Raw genomic sequence first — 19661 nt, forward strand, 5'->3', positions numbered from 1 at the left:
GTGGCGAGATTTTATGTTGACTGTTTTATTATGTGTCTGTTAATAATGGGAAATCCCACCGACGTGAAAGGCGCTATACAAATGTAATTTCTTGTTGTTACTGTGAAGCGCATTGGGACATTCTCTGGACCTAGCGTGGGAGGCTCTGTACTGAATGTAAGTATGATTATTATTGTTATTATTAATCACTGAAATTGAACAATTCAACAACTACTATATTTTAAAAGAGTGTGCCATTATATTCTGTGCCATTCAAGACCTAAATGTCAATGCCTAAATGTCGTGTTTCACCCACAAAATATACAGTCAATTCACTTTACAGTTTATATTCTGTGAAGCGCTTTCAGATGTGTCGAAGACATGATAAGGCACTATATTAAATGCAAGTATTATTAGAAAACACACACTGTTAATGGAATTTAATGTTACAGAGTAGGGATATTAGTTAATACATTATTCTTACAATCATAGACTCTAAGGAGGGGAAAAAATGGAAGTCTGTTGTGAGACAGAAATAAATTTAAATGTTTAATATACTTGTGTACATCTTAAGCACATAGTCGAAAAATCATGCATTTGTAATCAGTCATTTTGCAAATTAAGTCACAACTTGTGCACTTGATTTAACATACAAACTCTTCTCCTCTCAAGTTTACCAGCATTACAATGTCTTCACTAAACCTTTTAGCAAATCAGCACAAATCACTACAGATGATTTTTTTAGTTAAATTTGACATCCATATTTTATATTTCTGCTTTAGGTTTCCTGTGCTACATGATATTAATTGACTGATATTTAGGCTCAGATTTCTGCTGATCCCACTTTGTAATCGGGTAGGAACACCAGGGAGCCTATGAAAAATACCTTCGAATTTAAGAACTCTTTTGTAGGAAAAGCATCACGCTGACACCTCCCAAACATGTAATCGTGATTGAAAACCCCGGGCCTACCCACTGTGTGTTAACATATTAGCTAATTACAATGGGTAATAATAATAATAATCCACTAATGACAAAGCGCTCTGGGACGCTACCCTACGTGAGGGGATGTTATATAAATGCTGCAGTTATGATCCAACTTACCCACTTCCAGATTGCCACAACTAACTTGACATTTTCAGTGGCACCAGATAACACTGACCAAATTATGTGACCCGGTATTAAACTTTTAATTTAATTAATACATTTTGAAAGAACCCTTAGATTGTTGGCAGATCTATGGAGACACTATCTCTGCAGTTCTCTACATTTTTAGCCCAATGACTCTGAAAAAGATACAGTACTGCAGCAACAGTTACTGAAACATCAGGGTAACTTCAAGTCAATAAAATTAACCCTAACTTAAGTAGATACAGGTCTCTAAAATGTTTACCTCCATTTTGTTCATTGTTTACTTCTTTCCTATACTCTTTGATTCTAGATTTGTTTTTAAGAACATAATTGAATTCTCTTTCAACCCTTTTCCATGCTATATATAAAATGAAAAGTTGTTTTACAATCAGTAAAACGTCCTGAAACTTGAGTTTGCCTGAGGCACATCCAGTTAATTTTGCATATACTGATTCTTTGTTTTTTTAAACCTGTTACATAAGTACGTGCTTGCATAAATACTAATTGTTTTTACTGCTGGTTCACACTTGTAGTGTAAATTTTAATTTCCAAGTCTACACTATCAGAGAAAAGATGAACAACTTCTGTAGAATCCAATGTTTGGCTCTTTAGGAATTCCTCTGCCTTTTCCATTTGTTCCTTCTCCAGATTTCTCATGTTCTGCAGTATCTTGGGACCTCGCTTCTGGTGATTAAGGCACATGATTTATGAAGTTTAATACAGGTTGCCCAAAGTCTACCATTCCTTTATTCATTCCTTCTGTATACTTACTGTTACTTAAGTATGTGATTGAATATAAATACAAAGAATATAAAGCATGGAAACCGGCCTATCGGTCCAACCAGTCCATGCTGGTGTTTATACTCCACACGAGTCTTCAACTATTCCTTACTCCCTCCCATACTTGTTTTTACCTTGTGTGTTTCAATAATTGAGGCTGCCTCTTCATGCTTCTTATAAAGCGCGTGTCTTCTGTCTGGTTTTGTCTGGAATCGTGGTTCCTTCTTCACAGGATCATCAGGACCAAATGAAGGTGAACTTGTGTTTAGTAACTCTTGAATATTTGATACGAAGATAAAAGGTTTGAAAACAGACCTGAGATAGAACAGACCAAATATTTGATTACGCTCATAGTTTAATTGGCAATTAGAGCACAGGACTGATGTGACACCTCCAACAGTAGCACATCTTAGCACATGCAGGGAGTTATATTGCCTGATGCCCAACACTGCATTTTTCAAAAAAAAAACATTTCTTATCATTAATGGCTGCAGTGATGTCTGGCTATGATCCACAATACTAGTTAGAAAATTGAATAATAGCCCACAGTGACTGTGTAGGCTGGGACTCCAAATCAAAATAGATGGCACCTAAACGTACCGTGTCAGACTCTACCACTGCCAAGCGTTCTGAGACACTACCCCGTGTGAAGGGTGCTATATAAACGTTATGACATTGTTGTTAAGTTATCCTGCATTTATTGTTCTAATTTGATCCGGACACAATCAAAATTAATGCAGGCTGTGCAGTACAGATGAAAATAATTAAAAAAAGGTTTCAAGCAATGGGCTGCAGAACAGTCGACCTTTTTTTTTTAAAAAACAAAACTTAAAATATGGTGGTGTCAGTTTATGTAAGTTTTTGTTCATCGCAAATCTGAACGCACTGGAAAAAGATGCTGCAACAGTGTCACCTGCTGTCGACTAAAGGAGTTTCGCCAGCAACAGTGAGCAAGGAAACCAGGTTGGTGACGAGTGGTTTTGTTTCACAAATATTGACGATTAATAACTTGATGATTAATAACTGTGATGCAATGTTTCTTGGAATTCTACTAACAGATTGATAAGAAACTGAGTTTTGACAGTTGTTAATCATAAGCTGTCTATCTGTGTCTTGGAAACCACTCAGCAACTTCATCATGTCTTCACCAAAAAACAAATTGGTCACTCAATCCACGACTGCTTGTGGGGCACTGCTGTGCGCAATTGGCTGCCGCGTTTCATCCACAAATATGCACTCAATCCACTTTGCATTATATTCTGTGAAGCACTTTGAGACATCTCAACAATGTGATAAGACACTACATCAAATGCAAGGATTATTATTATAAAATTATGAATAATAGTGAACAGTTGTGTAGAGTGAAAATGTTGACAGATATTGACCTACCTCTCAGGATCAGGGGTTCCTGTAAAGGAGTGAATGCAGCATTGTTTGGGGTCGACAGGCAGAATGGAAACCATGCTCCCTGTTGTCCCGTCCTCCCTATTAATGCCGCTATCTTTGTCCCGTAGAATTTCCATCATGGTTTGAGCTGTAATATTTCCTGTTGTAAAACACAGACAGAAAATGATCTAGGGAGCCACCAAACTCGTTATTTGACATCAATCTGGGTTTGACAATCGACATGTCACAAGAATGAAACAATAAGAAATTTCAGAACATTATTTTAATCACAAACTGATATAATTAATTATCTTATTTATTATGCATACCGGTTTATTGTAAAATTAATTTCTGTGGCTCAAACGTTAGTAAATGTTGATACAAAAGCAAAGCATTATTACATCTAAAATCAGCAACATTTTTTACAAGGCTGTGATTTTACACCAGAGGTTAATTACCTTCATGTTTCTTAAGAAGGCGGTGGCCAGTACAGTAACGGTTACCCGATTGGTACATTCTTGCAGTGTCCTGATATGAATACACAGCAGTGAAATTGAAATCGGTTTTGCCATTCCACCAGCCTCGAGTCTTGGCATAACTTCTCAATTCTGGGTGCTCCTTGTCAATCTTTGTTGTGATGGAAAGTTGGTTTGAAATATTACGAACCCCTTCTGAGTATAGGAAGCACAAGTTTTATAAAGTTGTGGGAGGTCAAGCATCAGCAAAAGCACGATGGGCCAAATGGCCTCTCTTTGTGTTGTAACTCTTCCTATGCTTCTATAAATGCTTAATGCTATTAATCAGATAAAGGTAATTGGTCTGTACCTGTAATTTTCTCTGCTGCCCAGTATTTGCCAATTGTCTCCAAAACCCAGGCCTCCTTCCTGTCAGCAACCAGAAAGCTATTGTGATAGGTAAATGTAGCCTGATCCTCCATACAGTTCCCACCCTGTCCATATTTCTTCAACAGATCAACAAGGACATCAACTGCCTTCTCTGCTGTTTCAGCTCTTTCGAGGCCAAGCCTAAAATGTAATTCAAAATATAATTATTTTTTAAAAAACTTGCCTAGAATATATAATCATAAATCTCAGTTTCAAATCAATCAAAAATGATTGTTCTTGCAGTAAAATTAGTTTTACTATAGTTATTAGCGTAAAATGCTGAGAAGTAGCTGCCGAACGTAGTGCTAAGTTTAAACAGTTAAATGCAATTTCTATGTGATGTTTCATTAAAAGATACATTCTGAAATCAAACCATAAAAAATAAATGCACTTTCTAAACAACAAAATAAATGCAATTTCTACGTGATGTTCCATAAAAAACAACCACCGTGATATTGCTTCTCGTTCTCCCTCTACCCACCAACCCCCCAAGCGAGCTCATCATAACTTTGAAAAAACATAAGATAAGGCAACCTGACTAAATCCATGCCCAGCAAGGCTTCTTCATCATTGGGCTCTTCTTTTCCCCAGACAGCTTCATTGCCAATACATACTCCGTGTTCATTAGCTCCCATTTCAGCTCCCCACAACCAGGATGGGCGACTAAGAACAACTCCGTGCGTCTTCTCAACCTGATCAATCGTTATATATGTGCACTGCAAAGTAAACAATTTCAACTCTGTAAAAAAAGCTACCGTCATTTTGCACATCACATGCAGCTTTTTTTCTAATTTTCTCACATATAACGTGACATATTACAATTTAAATTGTGCATATTAAATGTGAAGCTCATTTCAAGATCCATTTTGATTTTGTATGTTCATGCAAATATAATGTGGACCTAGATTCTTCTTATATTCACTATTGTGTGCGTTTTATGAATCAGCTGTAGAAAAGGTTTAAATCAGAATCTCCATTGCAATTGACAACAATGGGAATATTATACAAAGCAAACATTACACTCTGGGATCGCGCATTTAAAGGAGCCGTGAGAATTTAATAACTGTTAACCACTTTTAAAAGTACAGTATACGCATAGATGTTATGAACCTTAGGCTAACTGCGCTTTCAAAAAATAAACTGGTTCCTCACTTCAACTTTATTTCCTGATGGATGATCTGCTCCGGGATAGTAAACAACCTCCTGAACTTCACTGTCAGGCCTGTCAGAGTTCTTTCCAAAAATGATCCGACCATTAGCTGTTGCTGGAGGCAAAGCCACAAATGTGTCACAAGACTGAGGAGGGCATCTATTTCTGAAAGCCATACTGGGGGAAAAGAAAGTTTTGAGAAGTTTAGGAGATCTTGTTTTGCTGCTTGGTATTTTCCCCAAGATTTAATAATAATAATCCTCGCATTTGATATAGCGCTTTTCACGTCTTCTCGACGTCCCAAAGCGCTTCCAGAATATACTGTAAAGTGAACTGACCGTATATTTGTGGGCGAACGCGGCAGCCGATTGCGCACAGCAGTGTCCCACAGACAGTCATGGATTGAAAATGACCAATCTATTATTGTTTTGTTTTAAGATGTGACCCGACGACACGGTAAAGCCACGGTCAACATTTATTAGCACGTAATTTTAAATACTCTGATAATACCGCAGTACGTTGGGTCTGCTGATGCTCAGGCCCATATTCCAATATTCCTTTCCGAGAGGAACGCTAAGCATCTGTGACAATTTAAATCACTGCTCGAAAAGCACTTTGGGACGTCGTGACACGGTAAGCGGCCGCGGCAAGTGCAAGGATTGCTGGCGGTGCAGTGAGATGAGCAAAAGCTGCCGATGGCCCTCTCCGGGCAAAGAAATACTTTGTGATCGTTGCCGTTCCCGTGTCGCCCGCATTAACTCGGGGCGACCTCTGCGGGAGGTCCCATAGCCCGCAGGTCAAGAGCAGCGCGGTTGCGGTGGGTCGGGGGGTCATTTCAGATGTGAGCAATTAATCGCCCACAAAATACGCAGTCAATCCAACTTGGGGAGTGTATTTCCCGTGAAGCGCTTTGAGACGCCTCGGCGACCCGATCCAACGCGGTGTCTCGAACGCGCCGATGAATGCCATCGTCGCGACGCGGGCGGCGACGGCGACGGCGACGACGACGATGTCGTCGACCTTTCCGGGCGCAAGTCGAACCACTTTACGGTCACGTCCCGCGAAGCGCCCGGAGACGTCTGGACGAGGCGATAAAAGGCGCTCTCTCTCTCTCTCTCTCTCACTCACTATCTCTCTCTCTCAAACGCAAAAGGATTATTATTAATCTTAATCATTTATTAGCATTAATAATAACAATACGGATATCATGACGATATTATTGCTGCGGCCTGGAGGCCCTGAAGCCATTACCTGGAAAGGAAACAGAAACTCCTCCGCCTTCACTTGAGCTCAGGCCCCGCAGCGCACACACACACACACCAGGCCCGGCCCGGCCTTCCGTTGTCAGAGGCAACGCTGCCGCCCTCTGCCCTTTGCCCCCCGGAAGTGCTCACCTCCTCTTCCTTTCCCCCCCCAACCGCCGCTTCCGCCGCCGCACAGCCTTTCGGGATTGTAGTCTCTTCCAGTCCGGCGGCTTCAGCAGCTCGTCCCGGCGGCGGCGGCGGCGGCGCCGAAACTCTCGCCAACATGGGCAAGTCGTTCGCTAACTTCATGTGCAAGAAGGATTTCCACCCGGCCTCCAAGTCCAACATTAAAAAGGTGAGGGGTTCCCCCCCCCACCCCTCCTCCACCCACCCCCCGGGGGTGGGGGCGGGGCCTCGGCCCAGCCAACTGTTTGGGGCCTGTGGTTGTGTACAATAATAATAATAATCACCATCACCATCATCATCACCATCATTGCTCTTCCCGTGGATGCAGCAATGGGCAAAGGCGCCTCTCGTGCCATCGCGATGGTGACAATGGTCCCGTCCGCACGCGCCCGGCGCCTCGTCGCGTCTTCCGGGCGTCTGGCAGCGCTTCGCGGGGCGGCGGCGGCGGCCACCGCCGGGTCAGCCGACTGCGCCGTGCGCGCGCTTTGGGCGAAACCAAACGTCGGCGCCCGCTCCGGGCCCGCGACCCCCCGGCGTGAGGGGCCTCACGCGACGGCAAGTCGCTGCTGTTGTTTTGCTGCTTGCCGTCGCCGTCGCGGTTGGCGGCCAATTGGGCGCAGCGGCGTCCCGCGGGAGGTCGTGGATGGGCGGATTGGCGGGGGCCGTGTTGGGTGTCAGCTCAACTCGGTCAGCGAAGCGCTCACTCTCCAGCCCTGCGATTCAGAGGATTGTGAGCTCACAAGCAGCACTGAGACTCTCATGGGGTGGGGGAGAACGCCACATTATACGAATTATAATGAGAATACTTGCATTTGACACAGCGCCTTGTCACGTCTTCGAGACGTGTCAAAGCACTTCACAGGATACACAGCAAAGTTGACTGAATACCATTCCATTGAGACTTTAAACTGAGGTCCTGTCTGCCTGTCAAGGTGGATGTCAACCAAGCTGTTGACACTCCGTTTTAAAATTTAGTTCAACGCTACGAGTGACTCTGTATTGGGGATTTATCAGAAAATCAATTGGCACCTGTAAAGTATGTGTGGATGTTTGTGTTGTTGGGCAGAGCAGAATTCAATGAATGATTTTGCTTTATAAATAGCTGAGTAATGTGAATACTTTGCTGTCAATCTTGATTCTCTCCCACATGCATCTAGTAAGTTAATATTGGAAAATCACCACATCTTATAGTTTCCATAAAATTATGACACTTGTATCTTGTAATATTAATTATAGAAGATGTATTGCAAATTGACTAAGAATTTGATTTTTTTTAGGTCTGGATGGCAGAGCAAAAAATCTCGTATGAGAAAAAGAAACAGGAAGAACTAATGCAACAATATGTAAAAGAACAAGATTTGTACGATAACAGGTATGGCATATAAATATTGCTAATTCTAATGCATCAATTATACTTCTTAGGTGCGAGTTCTTTTTTTTTAATTTAATGTTTAACGGATTAACATTCAACTGTTTTTACATCTTTGCTTTTTTTAAGGTTGCTCATGGGTGATGAACGAGTAAAAAATGGGCTTAACTTTATGTACGAAGCACCTCCAGGAACAAAGTCTGGTAAAACTGAATATTTTAATAGTTTGAGAAGTTTATGAGATTACAGGGTGCATGTAAAAAGGCACATTCTGGGAAATCTATTTCTGTGTGCTCAATAAGATCTGGAATTAATGTGTAAAGTATACTAATTATTGTTTTCCTTTCTCTGTTTTTATTGCCCTACAATAAAGAGAGTACTGAGGTAAGAATGTGTGATTTATTTTGATAAATACTATTTTGAATCGTATTTAATGTCACGTTCAATAGGTTTGTCAATTGGGCTAATTTAAAGCTAAAGTTTTATTTATGTGTTTGCAGGCAGAAGGGGAAACTGAATATAAGTTTGAATGGCAGAAGGTTGCTCCACGAGAAAAGTAAGTGTAGCTGTATGTGCCGATCATATTGCTGCTGACAACCTTTAGTTTTAAAAAGCAAACTTCTTTTATTTAATTAGCTCAATGTTGGAAAATGACTGGCAAATTCCAGTATCATTTTCCAACAATCCCCAAAAAATGTCGAATAATAAACTCAAGACAATCCTATTTGGTATGGAGGTAAACAGTGTTTCTTTGCGACTGAGCATGGCAATAGATCAGAATTTATGATTTATGATCCTCTATGAAAAATTTGATATTTCAATGCCTGAGCCCAGTGGGTCCACAGTACTTCAAGCCAGAAAACGAAATCCCTGTAAAAGCTGTAGCTGACAAGCAATGTAGCAGAGGGCAGATTGTCTATCACTATCTTGTAGCAGTAAATGTTCTTGTGTTATCCTTCATTTTAACATTCATTTTGCCTTTCTGTGTTCTGCTGAATATCACATGGGTGCCAAAGTAGCACAGAAAGACCATACTTTTGGCTTTGAATCAGCCTAATGGTGGGGTAGATAAGAATCCGTGATGTCTGTGCAAAATGTCCACTTGACAATTCTCTTTAGAAGACAGCGATATAGCTCCACTCCTGACTAAATACTCATAAGTTACAGCTGCCTTTTCTGTTCAAACAGATATTACAGCAATCTCATCCATATTTTATTTTTCTTCTGCAAAAGTGGTTTGAGAACTATTTTAAAATAATGGAGGGATTGGTGTAGCTGAAACAGAAATGAGTATATGATCTTCCACGAACCATTCTCTGTATCTTTTCTGCATTCTAGATATGCCAAGGATGACATGAACATTCGAGACCAGCCTTTTGGAATCCAGGTGTGTGTGTGTAAGAAGCCAGAGACTAGTCATGTATTTAGAAAATATATTGCAAAAAATAAAAGATTGGCAAAATGTGTCCTGAAGAGCAACTTGCCTGGAAGATGAAGTTCCATTATACAACTAAGTTCTTCCCCATGCTGTGTGATGCAGATAGCCATCTTTGTTTATATATGTTACAACATAGTATGGACGATTTTCTAATAAAATAGCGTTTTCAAAGGGTAGGCATAGACTACTTGCTTACCACAATGTTGGATGTGTTAGAAAGGGGTCTGAAAAACATGAGAATTAAATTGTGGATTGTTATTTTAAAGCTCATTTTACACTTCTACTTGTCTGTCTGCAAACTTTGTTGTGAGTTTCTGTGTCATATTTAAGAGTAATTAGTCATTGCTTACAGAAGACACTTTTACTTTGGAAGTTGACATTCATCTGAACAGATGATCAATGCTTGATGGAGAGAAAGATATAGTGAGGGTATTTGTACCTGGAAATTATGTGGAAAAACATTTTTTCAAAATATTATAGAAAATGTATAAAGGAAAATACAAGCAAAATCCTGGCAAATTTCAAAACCTTTTTGGCTGAACAAAAACAATATTGTTATGACTCAAATCCCGATTCATTCCGTCAAATACCCTGGCTTCATAAGCTATTAGTTTTAAAATAAAGCTAGAAGTTTGTCAACCGCTGGTCTTTATGGAAAAATCTTTTGTTTAGAAAACAACAAAAACCTGCACTTTTAGAGTGCCCTTCTTGAAGAGTAACATCTCTGAGTGCTTTATAGAAACGATGCTGTAATTTACCAGATTACTACAACTGTGGTAATAGTTATGCACATGTTGGGTAAGGTAAGAGTACAGGTAATGTCTCCGCACTCTCAAAATTCTAATCTTACTATCAAATCTTGTACATGGGAGATATTATCTCCTGGGGTGGACATTGTTTCTTACTATTACTGTCTTTTTGATATTTATATTCTCTGCTTCATATCCTGTCTAGGTTCGGAATGTCAGGTGTATTAAATGCCATAAATGGGGTCATGTGAATACAGACAGAGAATGCCCATTATTTGGCCTTTCAGGAATCAATGCAAGTTCAGTGTCTACAGAAGGTGCAGGTATGTAACGGCAGATTAAATCTTACCTCGGAAATGATCCGAACTGTTTAGATAAACTGTCCCCAACTTTCATCAAAGTGACTGCTGCTGAATTATACCATTGCAATGTTTGGGAATTTCATTATGAAGACTTAGCAAAAAGATCACTTTTTTTCGTGATGACGATAATAATGATAATAATAATAAATATAAATCAGGATAATTTGGATTCGACTCTGTTATAAATAAAGGCAACTATATTTACAAAATATGCTCTTTTTTGTTTAAAAAAAATCATTATTTTGCATGACTTCCACAGACCCACTCACTACATAGGAATCCAGAGATGAATATAAGATTTAAAAACTACATGAGGCTACTGTTGTACAGTACTTAACTTTGTGAAACTAAGGAAACTGAAACTTAATGAGAAATATCTATTATATCATGTCTTTGTACAATTAATATTTTTTTCAAAGTGAAGTGTTTCTGATGTTTGTTGCTTGTGCAATAGGAGTCCCTGCTGTGCTGAAGATAAGTGAAGTCAGTTGATATTCGTTGTCTTTTAACTGATGTTTTATAGAATGATAGCTAACAATTTACACAGCAGAGGATCATTGGATTGATTTATCTGGGCTTTTATTTTTAACAAAGCAGTATGTGGATTCCAGCTGTGAAATAAAAACTAAGTGTAGACAGACATCAATGAGTATTGAAAAGTATGGTGTTTTAAGCAGGCCCATCGATGCACCCCTCAGAGCTGATGGCAGAGATGAAAAACAGCGGCTTTGCACTGAAACAAAGTGTGTTGGGCAGGAATACAAATGATTCATCACAGGTAATATACTTGTGTTTCTAAGACTAGCCTGAGGATCGGGGGTGGGGTGGGGGAGGTGGAAATCATTATATTCCCATTCATGAAGCAATGCAGTGTTGCTTAAAAATGTATATTAAAATGCCCATCCAGAACTGCGAATGCTCTTCTGAATATCATCCCCACGTATTGTTTAATTTACAAAACTCCCAAGTTTCTCCAGAATTGTTCAATATCAACATCTTTTCAATGAATCCTTTTTTACAATTCTTATCCTGTCAGAATACAATATTTAACACTGTCAATGAATAATGGATACTAAAGAACAAAATATCAGTGTTAAATTTGTTTATTAGTCACTGTTCATTAGGAAGCATTATCCATTCATTTATTTTGTGCAATCATCAACAGTGCCCTTTACTATTGGGTACGTGCAGCTACAGAATACAAAGGTTCATTTTGTTAATGGTTGCATTTAGTAGTGTCTAGATGTAGATGTGTTAGTATAAAAAGCTAATTAGAAATAATTTACGCGTACCCATGCACTTCATCCTCGAGACCCTTCGCTTCGACCCCGCCTTCGGCCAGCTCTTACTCCTCTACCCTTCCTGCCCTCCACCCTTCTGATCCCAACCCCCTGCTCGGGTCTAAATCCAGCGCCTTAGGACTTCCTCCTGACATGAAAGGTGCAATCCAAATGTAATTTGTTGTTGTTATATTAACTACTGACAATCAAAAGCTGATTTGCAAAGAAAGCTAAAAGTTGTGCTGAAAATCTTTGCTTTTAGTTGAGCTGGAAATTCCTTTTGTTAAACAAAATTGCTTTTAACTTCTTTTGATGGTGTAGGTGTACGTAGCAAGCGAAGAGGATGACGATCCTGAGGTGGAATTTTTAAAATCTCTTTCTACTAAACAAAAACAAAAACTTTTGAGGTATGTTTCGAATATCAAAACTTATTGTCAACCCAAATTGTTTTTCGCCTTTTCATTGCTGCACAGAGTGACGAGATATTTCCTCCCATTTTCTTTGTTTGTGCCGTAGTCATTCAAATCCTGATTTTAAAAAAAAGTCAGAGATCCTACAATCCTGGCAATTGTTTTCCCAAAAATTACCTTATCATAAGTTGAAATCTAAGTATAATTTTCGAATATGTTGTACTGTAGTGAATCCAATTTGCGTAATGTAGCCTGCAGGATATTTAAATGTGATCTAATTGTATTCTTAAACTAACTGTTCAATATCATTTTATATAAGAGAAAAATGTGGAAGAGAAAAAGATTTCTGAATGTAATTTTTGAGACTTTGATATGAAAAGAATTCTCTTGCCCTATTAAAATAGCTTTTTTGGAAAAAAAATCAAAAATACTACTGCTAATAATAATTGTTGCGTTTGATATATGGACTTTCATGTCGGGAGGACGTCTCAAAGAGCTTTGCAAGACATACTGTAAAGTGTTGTGACTGTATTTTGTAGGTGTACTAACCTAAATGGATATTTTATTTGCAAAGGAAACTTGATCACATGGAAAAAAAGAAAAAGCGAGAGAAAAAGAAAAAGCAAAAGAAGAAGAAAAGCAAAGGTAAACAGAAGAAGAAAAAGGAAAGTAGTTCATCCTCTTCCAGTGAAACCACGGAAAGTAGTTCTAGTGATTCGGATGTTGAAGAAAAAAGAGATGTGCGCAAGAAAAAGAAATCTTCAAAGAAAAAACGAAATACTTCTTCGGACCGTGATGTTGGCAAAAGTAACTCTCATAACCAAAATTTGACCAAAACCTATTCAAGCAATGAATCCAAGGTTTTACACAAGGGTTCAGAGACAACCAGTAGCAGAAAACAGAGTAGGAGTAGAAGTAGAAGCAAAAATAGGGAAAGAAGTCAAAGCCGAAGCCACAGCAGAGATGTGCATAGAGAGCGAAAAAGAGGAGACAGGCAAAGCAGAAGTCACAGTAGAGAAAAATACAGTGGCAGGACATATAGAGATCAAAGCCGGAGCAGAGAGGGAGATTGGAAGAGCAGAACAGATGGCAGGCACCAGATTGGAAGAAGCAGTAGATATAAGCAGAAGGAAAGGAGAGAGAGTGAAAATCAGAAAACATATCAGCAAAGTGTGCAATGGAGAGAACAAGGGACCGTAAGGATGAGGCAAAGCATGAAAGAGGGTTTATATAATACCTAATGTATCAGAAGTGACAAAGTCCTTGAAATGAATAGAGGCAGAAAGGCAGAACCCGAAGGGCTTTTTTATTGTTAACAAAACATTAATTGACATGCTATAAACAATTTTGCTAAGTGTATAAGCCGTTTGTTGAATGTTTTAGCAATTTAATTTATGTACAGTCTTTTGTGCTATTAGACATGACAGCTGTTTAATCCCTTAATCTACTACTGTATTTTTTTCTAATTTCTTCTTAAATAAATTCCATGTTAAAAGACAACTTACTGTTGTGTAGTCTTTGCAAGAATTATTTTTTTCTACCTCACCTAAAGTTTATAAATCCCTTTTAATGCCTTTTTATATTTCCTTGTAATTCCATTTTGGCCTAAGTGTCAAGTGTCTCGCACATCAGACACTGACAGCGGTGACGTCTTTTGAACGTTAAAACTGAGGGCCAGTATGCTGTTTAGGAGGCTGTTGAAGATCACATGAAGCTATTCCAATAGAGAAGGAAATTTCTCCCATTGTACTGGCTAACAATTCTCCAGATAAATTTGTCATTCACTTTGTGGTTGTTAGTGGAACATTGCTCTATGCAAATTGGCTGCTGAATCTGAATATAGTTGCTACCCTTGAGTACAATTACCTGTAAAGCACTTTGAGATGTTTATAACATTGCCGGTGCTATATCAAATGCGGAAATTATGTTTCATCTTTAATGCTAGTTATCTACGTACTATTCCCCAAGCAAGGGAGAAAACAGCCAAAGTACTCCTTGACCCCAGCTTTTGCTGCACTGAAACAAGCTGTTAGAATATTCCATCTTTGTGCACACTGATTTCCTCCCTTACTTTGTAAGAAAATTACTTGCCTTGAGTTCAGGGCCTCTCAGGTGGCCTGATTTTAATCAGGAAGCTGTTTTGTGGAGTAGTGTACATTGCACCTATAGAAGGAGCTTTCAGACAAGACCTTGCTGTCTGGCTGGACAAGCCTGGAATTGTTTCAGACTGTTTATTTCACAACTTCATGTTGATGGCTTTAATTTCTATTTTTTTCAGATCTCTCTTGCTAATTTCTCTCTCGCTCGCATTTCGTCCACAGGTCAGTATTTCAATGAGCATAAATTGAGCTAAGCAAATTCAGCACGATAGAGAACATGTGTCACACTGGGACCAGTCAAATATATAGAGGAGGTAAGTGGAAGAAGAAACGTTTACATCGATCAGTCCAGTTTTGAAAATTTCTTTTTGAAATACTGCTTAGAAAGCAGAGGTCATTAACGTAGGTAAACAGATTGCCCGCTCATCTTTTGTTTGCATATAATACAGTATTGGAAAAGATGGGCTGTAAAGTCTGTAAAACTGCAATAGGAGCTGCACTTTATAAGATTCTGCGGGATGGGGACCGCTAGTAATGTGTATTATTCTTAATAATAATAATGATGATAAATAATCTTGCATTTGAAATAAGACATTATCACATTAAGACATCTCAAAGCACTTCACAGTGAAGTGCAATATAGCCAGGTTTCCTGTTTCCCTTAATTCTTGCTACATTTCCCTGTTATAATAATAATGATAATCCTTGCATTTGATATAGCGCTTTTCACGTCGGGAGGACGTCCCAAAGCGCTTCATGTTTTCACATGATGAGCAATCACACAACTAAAACACTTCTTTCCGTTTTCCACTTGGTAAGTTCTAACCTATGGAATACATATGTTTCCTATTGTTACTTCCTATGTAGTACCTTGCATTTATCTGCAATAAACTTTCTAATAACATCATGATCTTGTTCTCAAGGTAGACAGGGAAGTAAATATAATAACAAATAGTCCCCCTCTTCTCTTGGATTTAATACAAGCAGTTAATCTAATTCTGCTCTAGGACAAATTCATGAAGGCAGAACAAGTTTTACTGGTTTTTCAGGGTGTTCAGCCTCCGTCCTAGGTCAACAGAGAGGGTGAACTGTCCATGAAACTAAGGCAATTCTGATATATAGGCCCTGATATTGTGTAGCTGGTGAACTAGTTATTTTAAGGATCAAACTGAGATTGCAGTTGGTTACCCACTTGAAACATTATTCAACTATCTCATCTTCACAATTTTTGATTGTGTGGTGTATACCTTATCGGGATCATGGAATCAGTGCCAGGGAAGGCAAGGTGACCCATGTGGGTTCTTTACAGCACCTGCTTTGGACAAAACCATAGCAAATTGCCACTCCAAACCACTGCTTCAAAGATTGATTCTATTCTAGCAAGTTCAGAAGTGCTGCATGATAAACCCGCCAGGAACATATTCTAGCTTTGTTTCCAAGCAACCACATCCTTTAGAAAGAGATTTACATCATCTTAAAATGCCGTGATATGAAAATATCTAAATACCATATGTGATGATTCATGATGTCTGTGTCAATGTGCATATGCTATGAATCAAAACTAAACTCAAGACTAAGAAGGTTAACATGCAGATTCAATACTATGAGCTTCACTGTTCAAGGACAATTTGATATCTGTATCAGGTTTAAGATGTCAAGCTTATTGCTGGATCAGTTATCGATAATGGATTGGATGGCAGTGAATTCATGATTGATCATGTGCTACGAGTGCATCCAATGTATCAGTTTAATTATGTGTGAACATTTTTACTGGAGATGTTTTTGTAATTGCACTTAGAAAGATACCAAATCTTATGTAAATTACACTAGAATGAATATCCTCCACAATATAATCACCCTTTTGAATAATACAAAGGCACGTTTTAGCGAACAGTCTCAGATTTTACTTTTGTGTTTTGAATTAATTGTCTTGTGACATTTGTACATCCATTGTAAGGATAAGATAAGAGTTTAAGTTTAGAGGGAGGGGGCTAAAATATCGGTTGATACGTTATGGTTGATATGTGTATAACTTTGATATATGAATGCAAAAATCAACAACTCCTATTGTTAATATGAGTGGTCAGTCAGTCATGTTCTGTTTCTATTGGTGATGATCAAAGTTGGAATTGAAGTCAGTTTACTCTATTTCAACGATGGACAAAATGTATGATTGAGGTACTGTTCTGGAAGGCTGTTAGAATCCAAAGATCTGAACTCCAGGATGATTTCACAAGAGAAGGAGAAAATATTAAGGTTTTCTTTGTACGTTTGGAGAAAGAGCGATCAACATTTGTCCCGTGGTTAATCTCCGCATGAGCAATTTAATAATAATAATCCTTGCATTCGATATAAGGCCTTAACAACAACAAATTACATTTCTATAGTGCCTTTCACATCGGGAAGATGTTTCAAGGCATTGCAAAGAACTCATTATCATGTTGTTGAGAAGTCTCAAAGCGCTTCACCGGATATACTGTAAAGTGAATTGATTGTTAAGTGTACTTTGTGGGTGAAATGTCTACGCCAAACCTACTACTTGTTTTTCCACCTTTTAAAATTCTTCCTTTTCGTATGTCTGTCTGTGAATTGCCTTTCTTAAATAAAAAGTTTTGTCAGCTCAGCTTCAACAACAGTGTGGCAGAGAATTCCGCATCCCAACCACTTACTGTGAAAAGAATTCAGCAACAAATACGCTTTAGTCAATTATGATGTCTTTGATCCATTTCGAAATGTACAGTGGAATCTGGTTAAACAGGTATTCGACTCAAAAGTAGATTTCCCTTGTTTTATTACAATTCTGCTATTTTTTTTAAAAAAAATCAGGTTTGTTGCGCACTTGATGCCTTATCTGATTTAAATTCATTAACAGACTGAACCTCTTTGAAGAGCTATGTTTTAAAAGTGGGGTTTTGTGATTCAAACTAATGTTGGATAACGCACACGTGTGTCACTGTGGGAGTCACAGGGGCGAGAAATCCCACCACCACATTGTCAAATTCGCTGCACTTAGCAACGAGAGGAAAATTACTCTGATTTATGTGACACACTCTGGTGAGACTCAATTGACCATTTTTTAAAAGAAATCCAGTGCACGATTAATCTATCCAGCAAACGTGCATGCAATACAATTATTTTGTTCTATCAGGAGCTCGATTTAGGTCGGTACCATAAATTACAAACAGAATCGTGGTATCGTTTGGGCGAATGAATTCACACGAAAGAAGAGACAGATACTTGTAACGTTTACCCTGTAGAGGGCAGCGTTACCCGTTCCTTGAGCAATTAAATCACCGACACTTAACTGCATTTGCTTGTCTGCATTTGTAATTATTTGACAAAAATTAAACGCAAGTGTTACTCACACAACCAGAAGTAAACTTCACATTGTACGGTTTCTGCCACGTGTCAGAAGTTTGGCAGTGGTGGTGAACCATCTTTTACTAAATTAGTGATCTTTATTCAGGTTATCCAGATAAATCATTTCCCTAACCCATGACATCGTTACACAAATCCATAGGAACGTTGTTTCCAGTACAATGAATAAATTCTTCTTCGTCTAATATTGACGTACTTGCAATGGTTTACATTTTAGCAATTCACTTTCCATTATAAATAATTCGGCTGTACAGTACTGTAACGTCCAGGACGAGTGTTTATTTTCCAGATTCAATATCGAACACGTATCTCAGGCTTTTAGACCTCTGTGTGTTGGTGCTGTTAAAAGAAATGGAGAGAGAGAGAGAGAAAAAATCGCAATTTGCCTCTCTCGGTGTTTGCACTGATCGCTTCCACTGTGCAAGTTATATTTCTACAGAGTGACTGACAGTCGATGGCACTGAGTGCGAACACTGAAACTGTCTCAGTCTTCCTTCCACACGTCGGGCTGCTCGTTTCAAACACTCTACATGTGTGTGTGTGTGTGTGTGTCTCCTGCAGATTCTTTCTGTGCATCGTCCATTATCGTATTCCTCGACCATAGGACAATGTCTACACACACACACACACACAGAGAGAGAGAGAGAGACTGCATTAATTCTGCTTTCATCCATATAATTGTACAAATAGTAGGTTCTTAGAAAGGTGGGAATGCATTCGTTTCAGAATTGCTACCCCACATTTTCTTGGTTAGTCGTAGTTCCTCTCCCCACCCCCTCCCCCACACACACACACACACACACATCTGTTGAGATGCCACAACTGTAATTGCCCTGAACTTTTGCTACGGGGGGAAAAAAAAACTCGAGAGGTTTTTGAGTCGCGTGTGTTAAAACTCAGATAAAGATAACAGTCTAAACGGTGGGTTTCCTATCATCCCGTCTCACCTCATTTCTCCCGACTCCCGGCGTTTATGGAGTGGGGATATTTGTTACACACGTGAGTTCAGCAATTTCTGCAGAAAGGAGATTCCACAAATAATTGTAAATTATTATTTATGTAATTGCGTACTTATGTTGTCATTGATTAATACGCGCTGTATAGCTCATTAGATTTCGATTATGAACGATTTGATGCTAATTGTGGTGGTTTTAGATCATGTGTTAGACGTATAAGCTTGTAATTTGAATGTGGAAAATTACTGTAATTAAAAGCTCAGGTAACGAATTTTGTTGTAAAGGTTACCTCTCTGCCCGGTGGTGTATTACCGCACTGCCTCGGGAACATTCACCCAATATTTTGCGTAAGCGAGTGTGTGGCTCGAGTGTGTTTTTGAAACAGACAGATCGTGTTGATATCTTTTTCCCCGTTTTTTTCCCCGAAAGCTTTAATTGAATGAACGTCTGACCCGAGCAACGCGTGTAGTTTCAAAGCGTTCGCAGTATAGGGATGTTTTCCACAAAGATACCTCTCCCTTTTACAGGTCTGCATATACATACACACACACATATATATATCATATCATCTATTTATATATAAGTGCACGTTTATCTCGTACATATGTAGGTGTGTGTATGTATACACACACATATATATGTTTGGATGCAGATGTAATATATGCAGCATATGATATATAATGATATATACACCGATGTGTGTGTGTATAACGTTTCAATGCTGATTCATCCTAATGTTCTCTTTAAAAAGCATGTTATCTGCTGAGTACTTTGAAACTGATGTGAAATAAGAGTCAGGTTGTCTGAAATGAGCACTGTTAGGAAATGCTTTGAAACCCCCCACACCCGTCGATCCTAAGAAGGAAATATCCAAACACGA

General features: G+C 38.8%; 2 protein-coding genes across 2 annotated transcripts; one reads left to right on the forward strand and one right to left on the reverse strand.

The window, feature by feature from the left end:
* Positions 1-515: 515 nt before the first annotated feature.
* On the reverse strand, positions 516-6698 carry scrn3 (secernin 3). Its single transcript, XM_007890012.2, has 8 exons — positions 6562-6698; positions 5313-5487; positions 4695-4876; positions 4102-4301; positions 3735-3947; positions 3280-3436; positions 2025-2205; positions 516-1794 (listed from the first exon to the last, which is right to left on the reverse strand). Exons 2-8 carry the CDS (start codon positions 5484-5486, stop codon positions 1621-1623), a joined length of 1281 nt encoding a protein of 426 aa, XP_007888203.1. The 5' UTR covers position 5487; positions 6562-6698; the 3' UTR covers positions 516-1620.
* Positions 6699-6751: 53 nt separating this feature from the next.
* On the forward strand, positions 6752-13848 carry cir1 (corepressor interacting with RBPJ, CIR1). The gene is made up of 10 exons (XM_007890010.2): positions 6752-6909; positions 8018-8112; positions 8239-8312; positions 8483-8493; positions 8610-8665; positions 9448-9496; positions 10502-10619; positions 11336-11436; positions 12260-12345; positions 12923-13848. Exons 1-10 carry the CDS (start codon positions 6838-6840, stop codon positions 13587-13589), a joined length of 1329 nt encoding a protein of 442 aa, XP_007888201.1. The 5' UTR covers positions 6752-6837; the 3' UTR covers positions 13590-13848.
* Positions 13849-19661: the final 5813 nt, after the last annotated feature.

This window comes from Callorhinchus milii, unplaced genomic scaffold (genome assembly GCF_018977255.1).
Source record: "Callorhinchus milii isolate IMCB2004 unplaced genomic scaffold, IMCB_Cmil_1.0 Scaffold6, whole genome shotgun sequence".
Taxonomy (NCBI): Eukaryota; Metazoa; Chordata; class Chondrichthyes; order Chimaeriformes; family Callorhinchidae; genus Callorhinchus; species Callorhinchus milii.

Excerpts from the sequence above, each read along its gene's own strand:
- cir1 (XM_007890010.2), top strand. The coding sequence starts at position 6,838 with ATGGGCAAGTCGTTCGCTAACTTCATGTGCAAGAAGGATTTCCACCCG. Across the intron at positions 10,620-11,335 it reads AGTGTCTACAGAAGGTGCAG|GCCCATCGATGCACCCCTCA; the intron begins GTATGTAACGGC and ends TGTTTTAAGCAG. Across the intron at positions 11,437-12,259 it reads ATACAAATGATTCATCACAG|GTGTACGTAGCAAGCGAAGA; the intron begins GTAATATACTTG and ends TTGATGGTGTAG.
- scrn3 (XM_007890012.2), bottom strand. The coding sequence starts at position 5,486 with ATGGCTTTCAGAAATAGATGCCCTCCTCAGTCTTGTGACACATTTGTG. Across the intron at positions 4,877-5,312 it reads CATCAGGAAATAAAGTTGAA|TGCACATATATAACGATTGA; the intron begins GTGAGGAACCAG and ends TTTACTTTGCAG. Across the intron at positions 2,206-3,279 it reads GGAACCCCTGATCCTGAGAG|GTCTGTTTTCAAACCTTTTA; the intron begins GTAGGTCAATAT and ends GTTCTATCTCAG.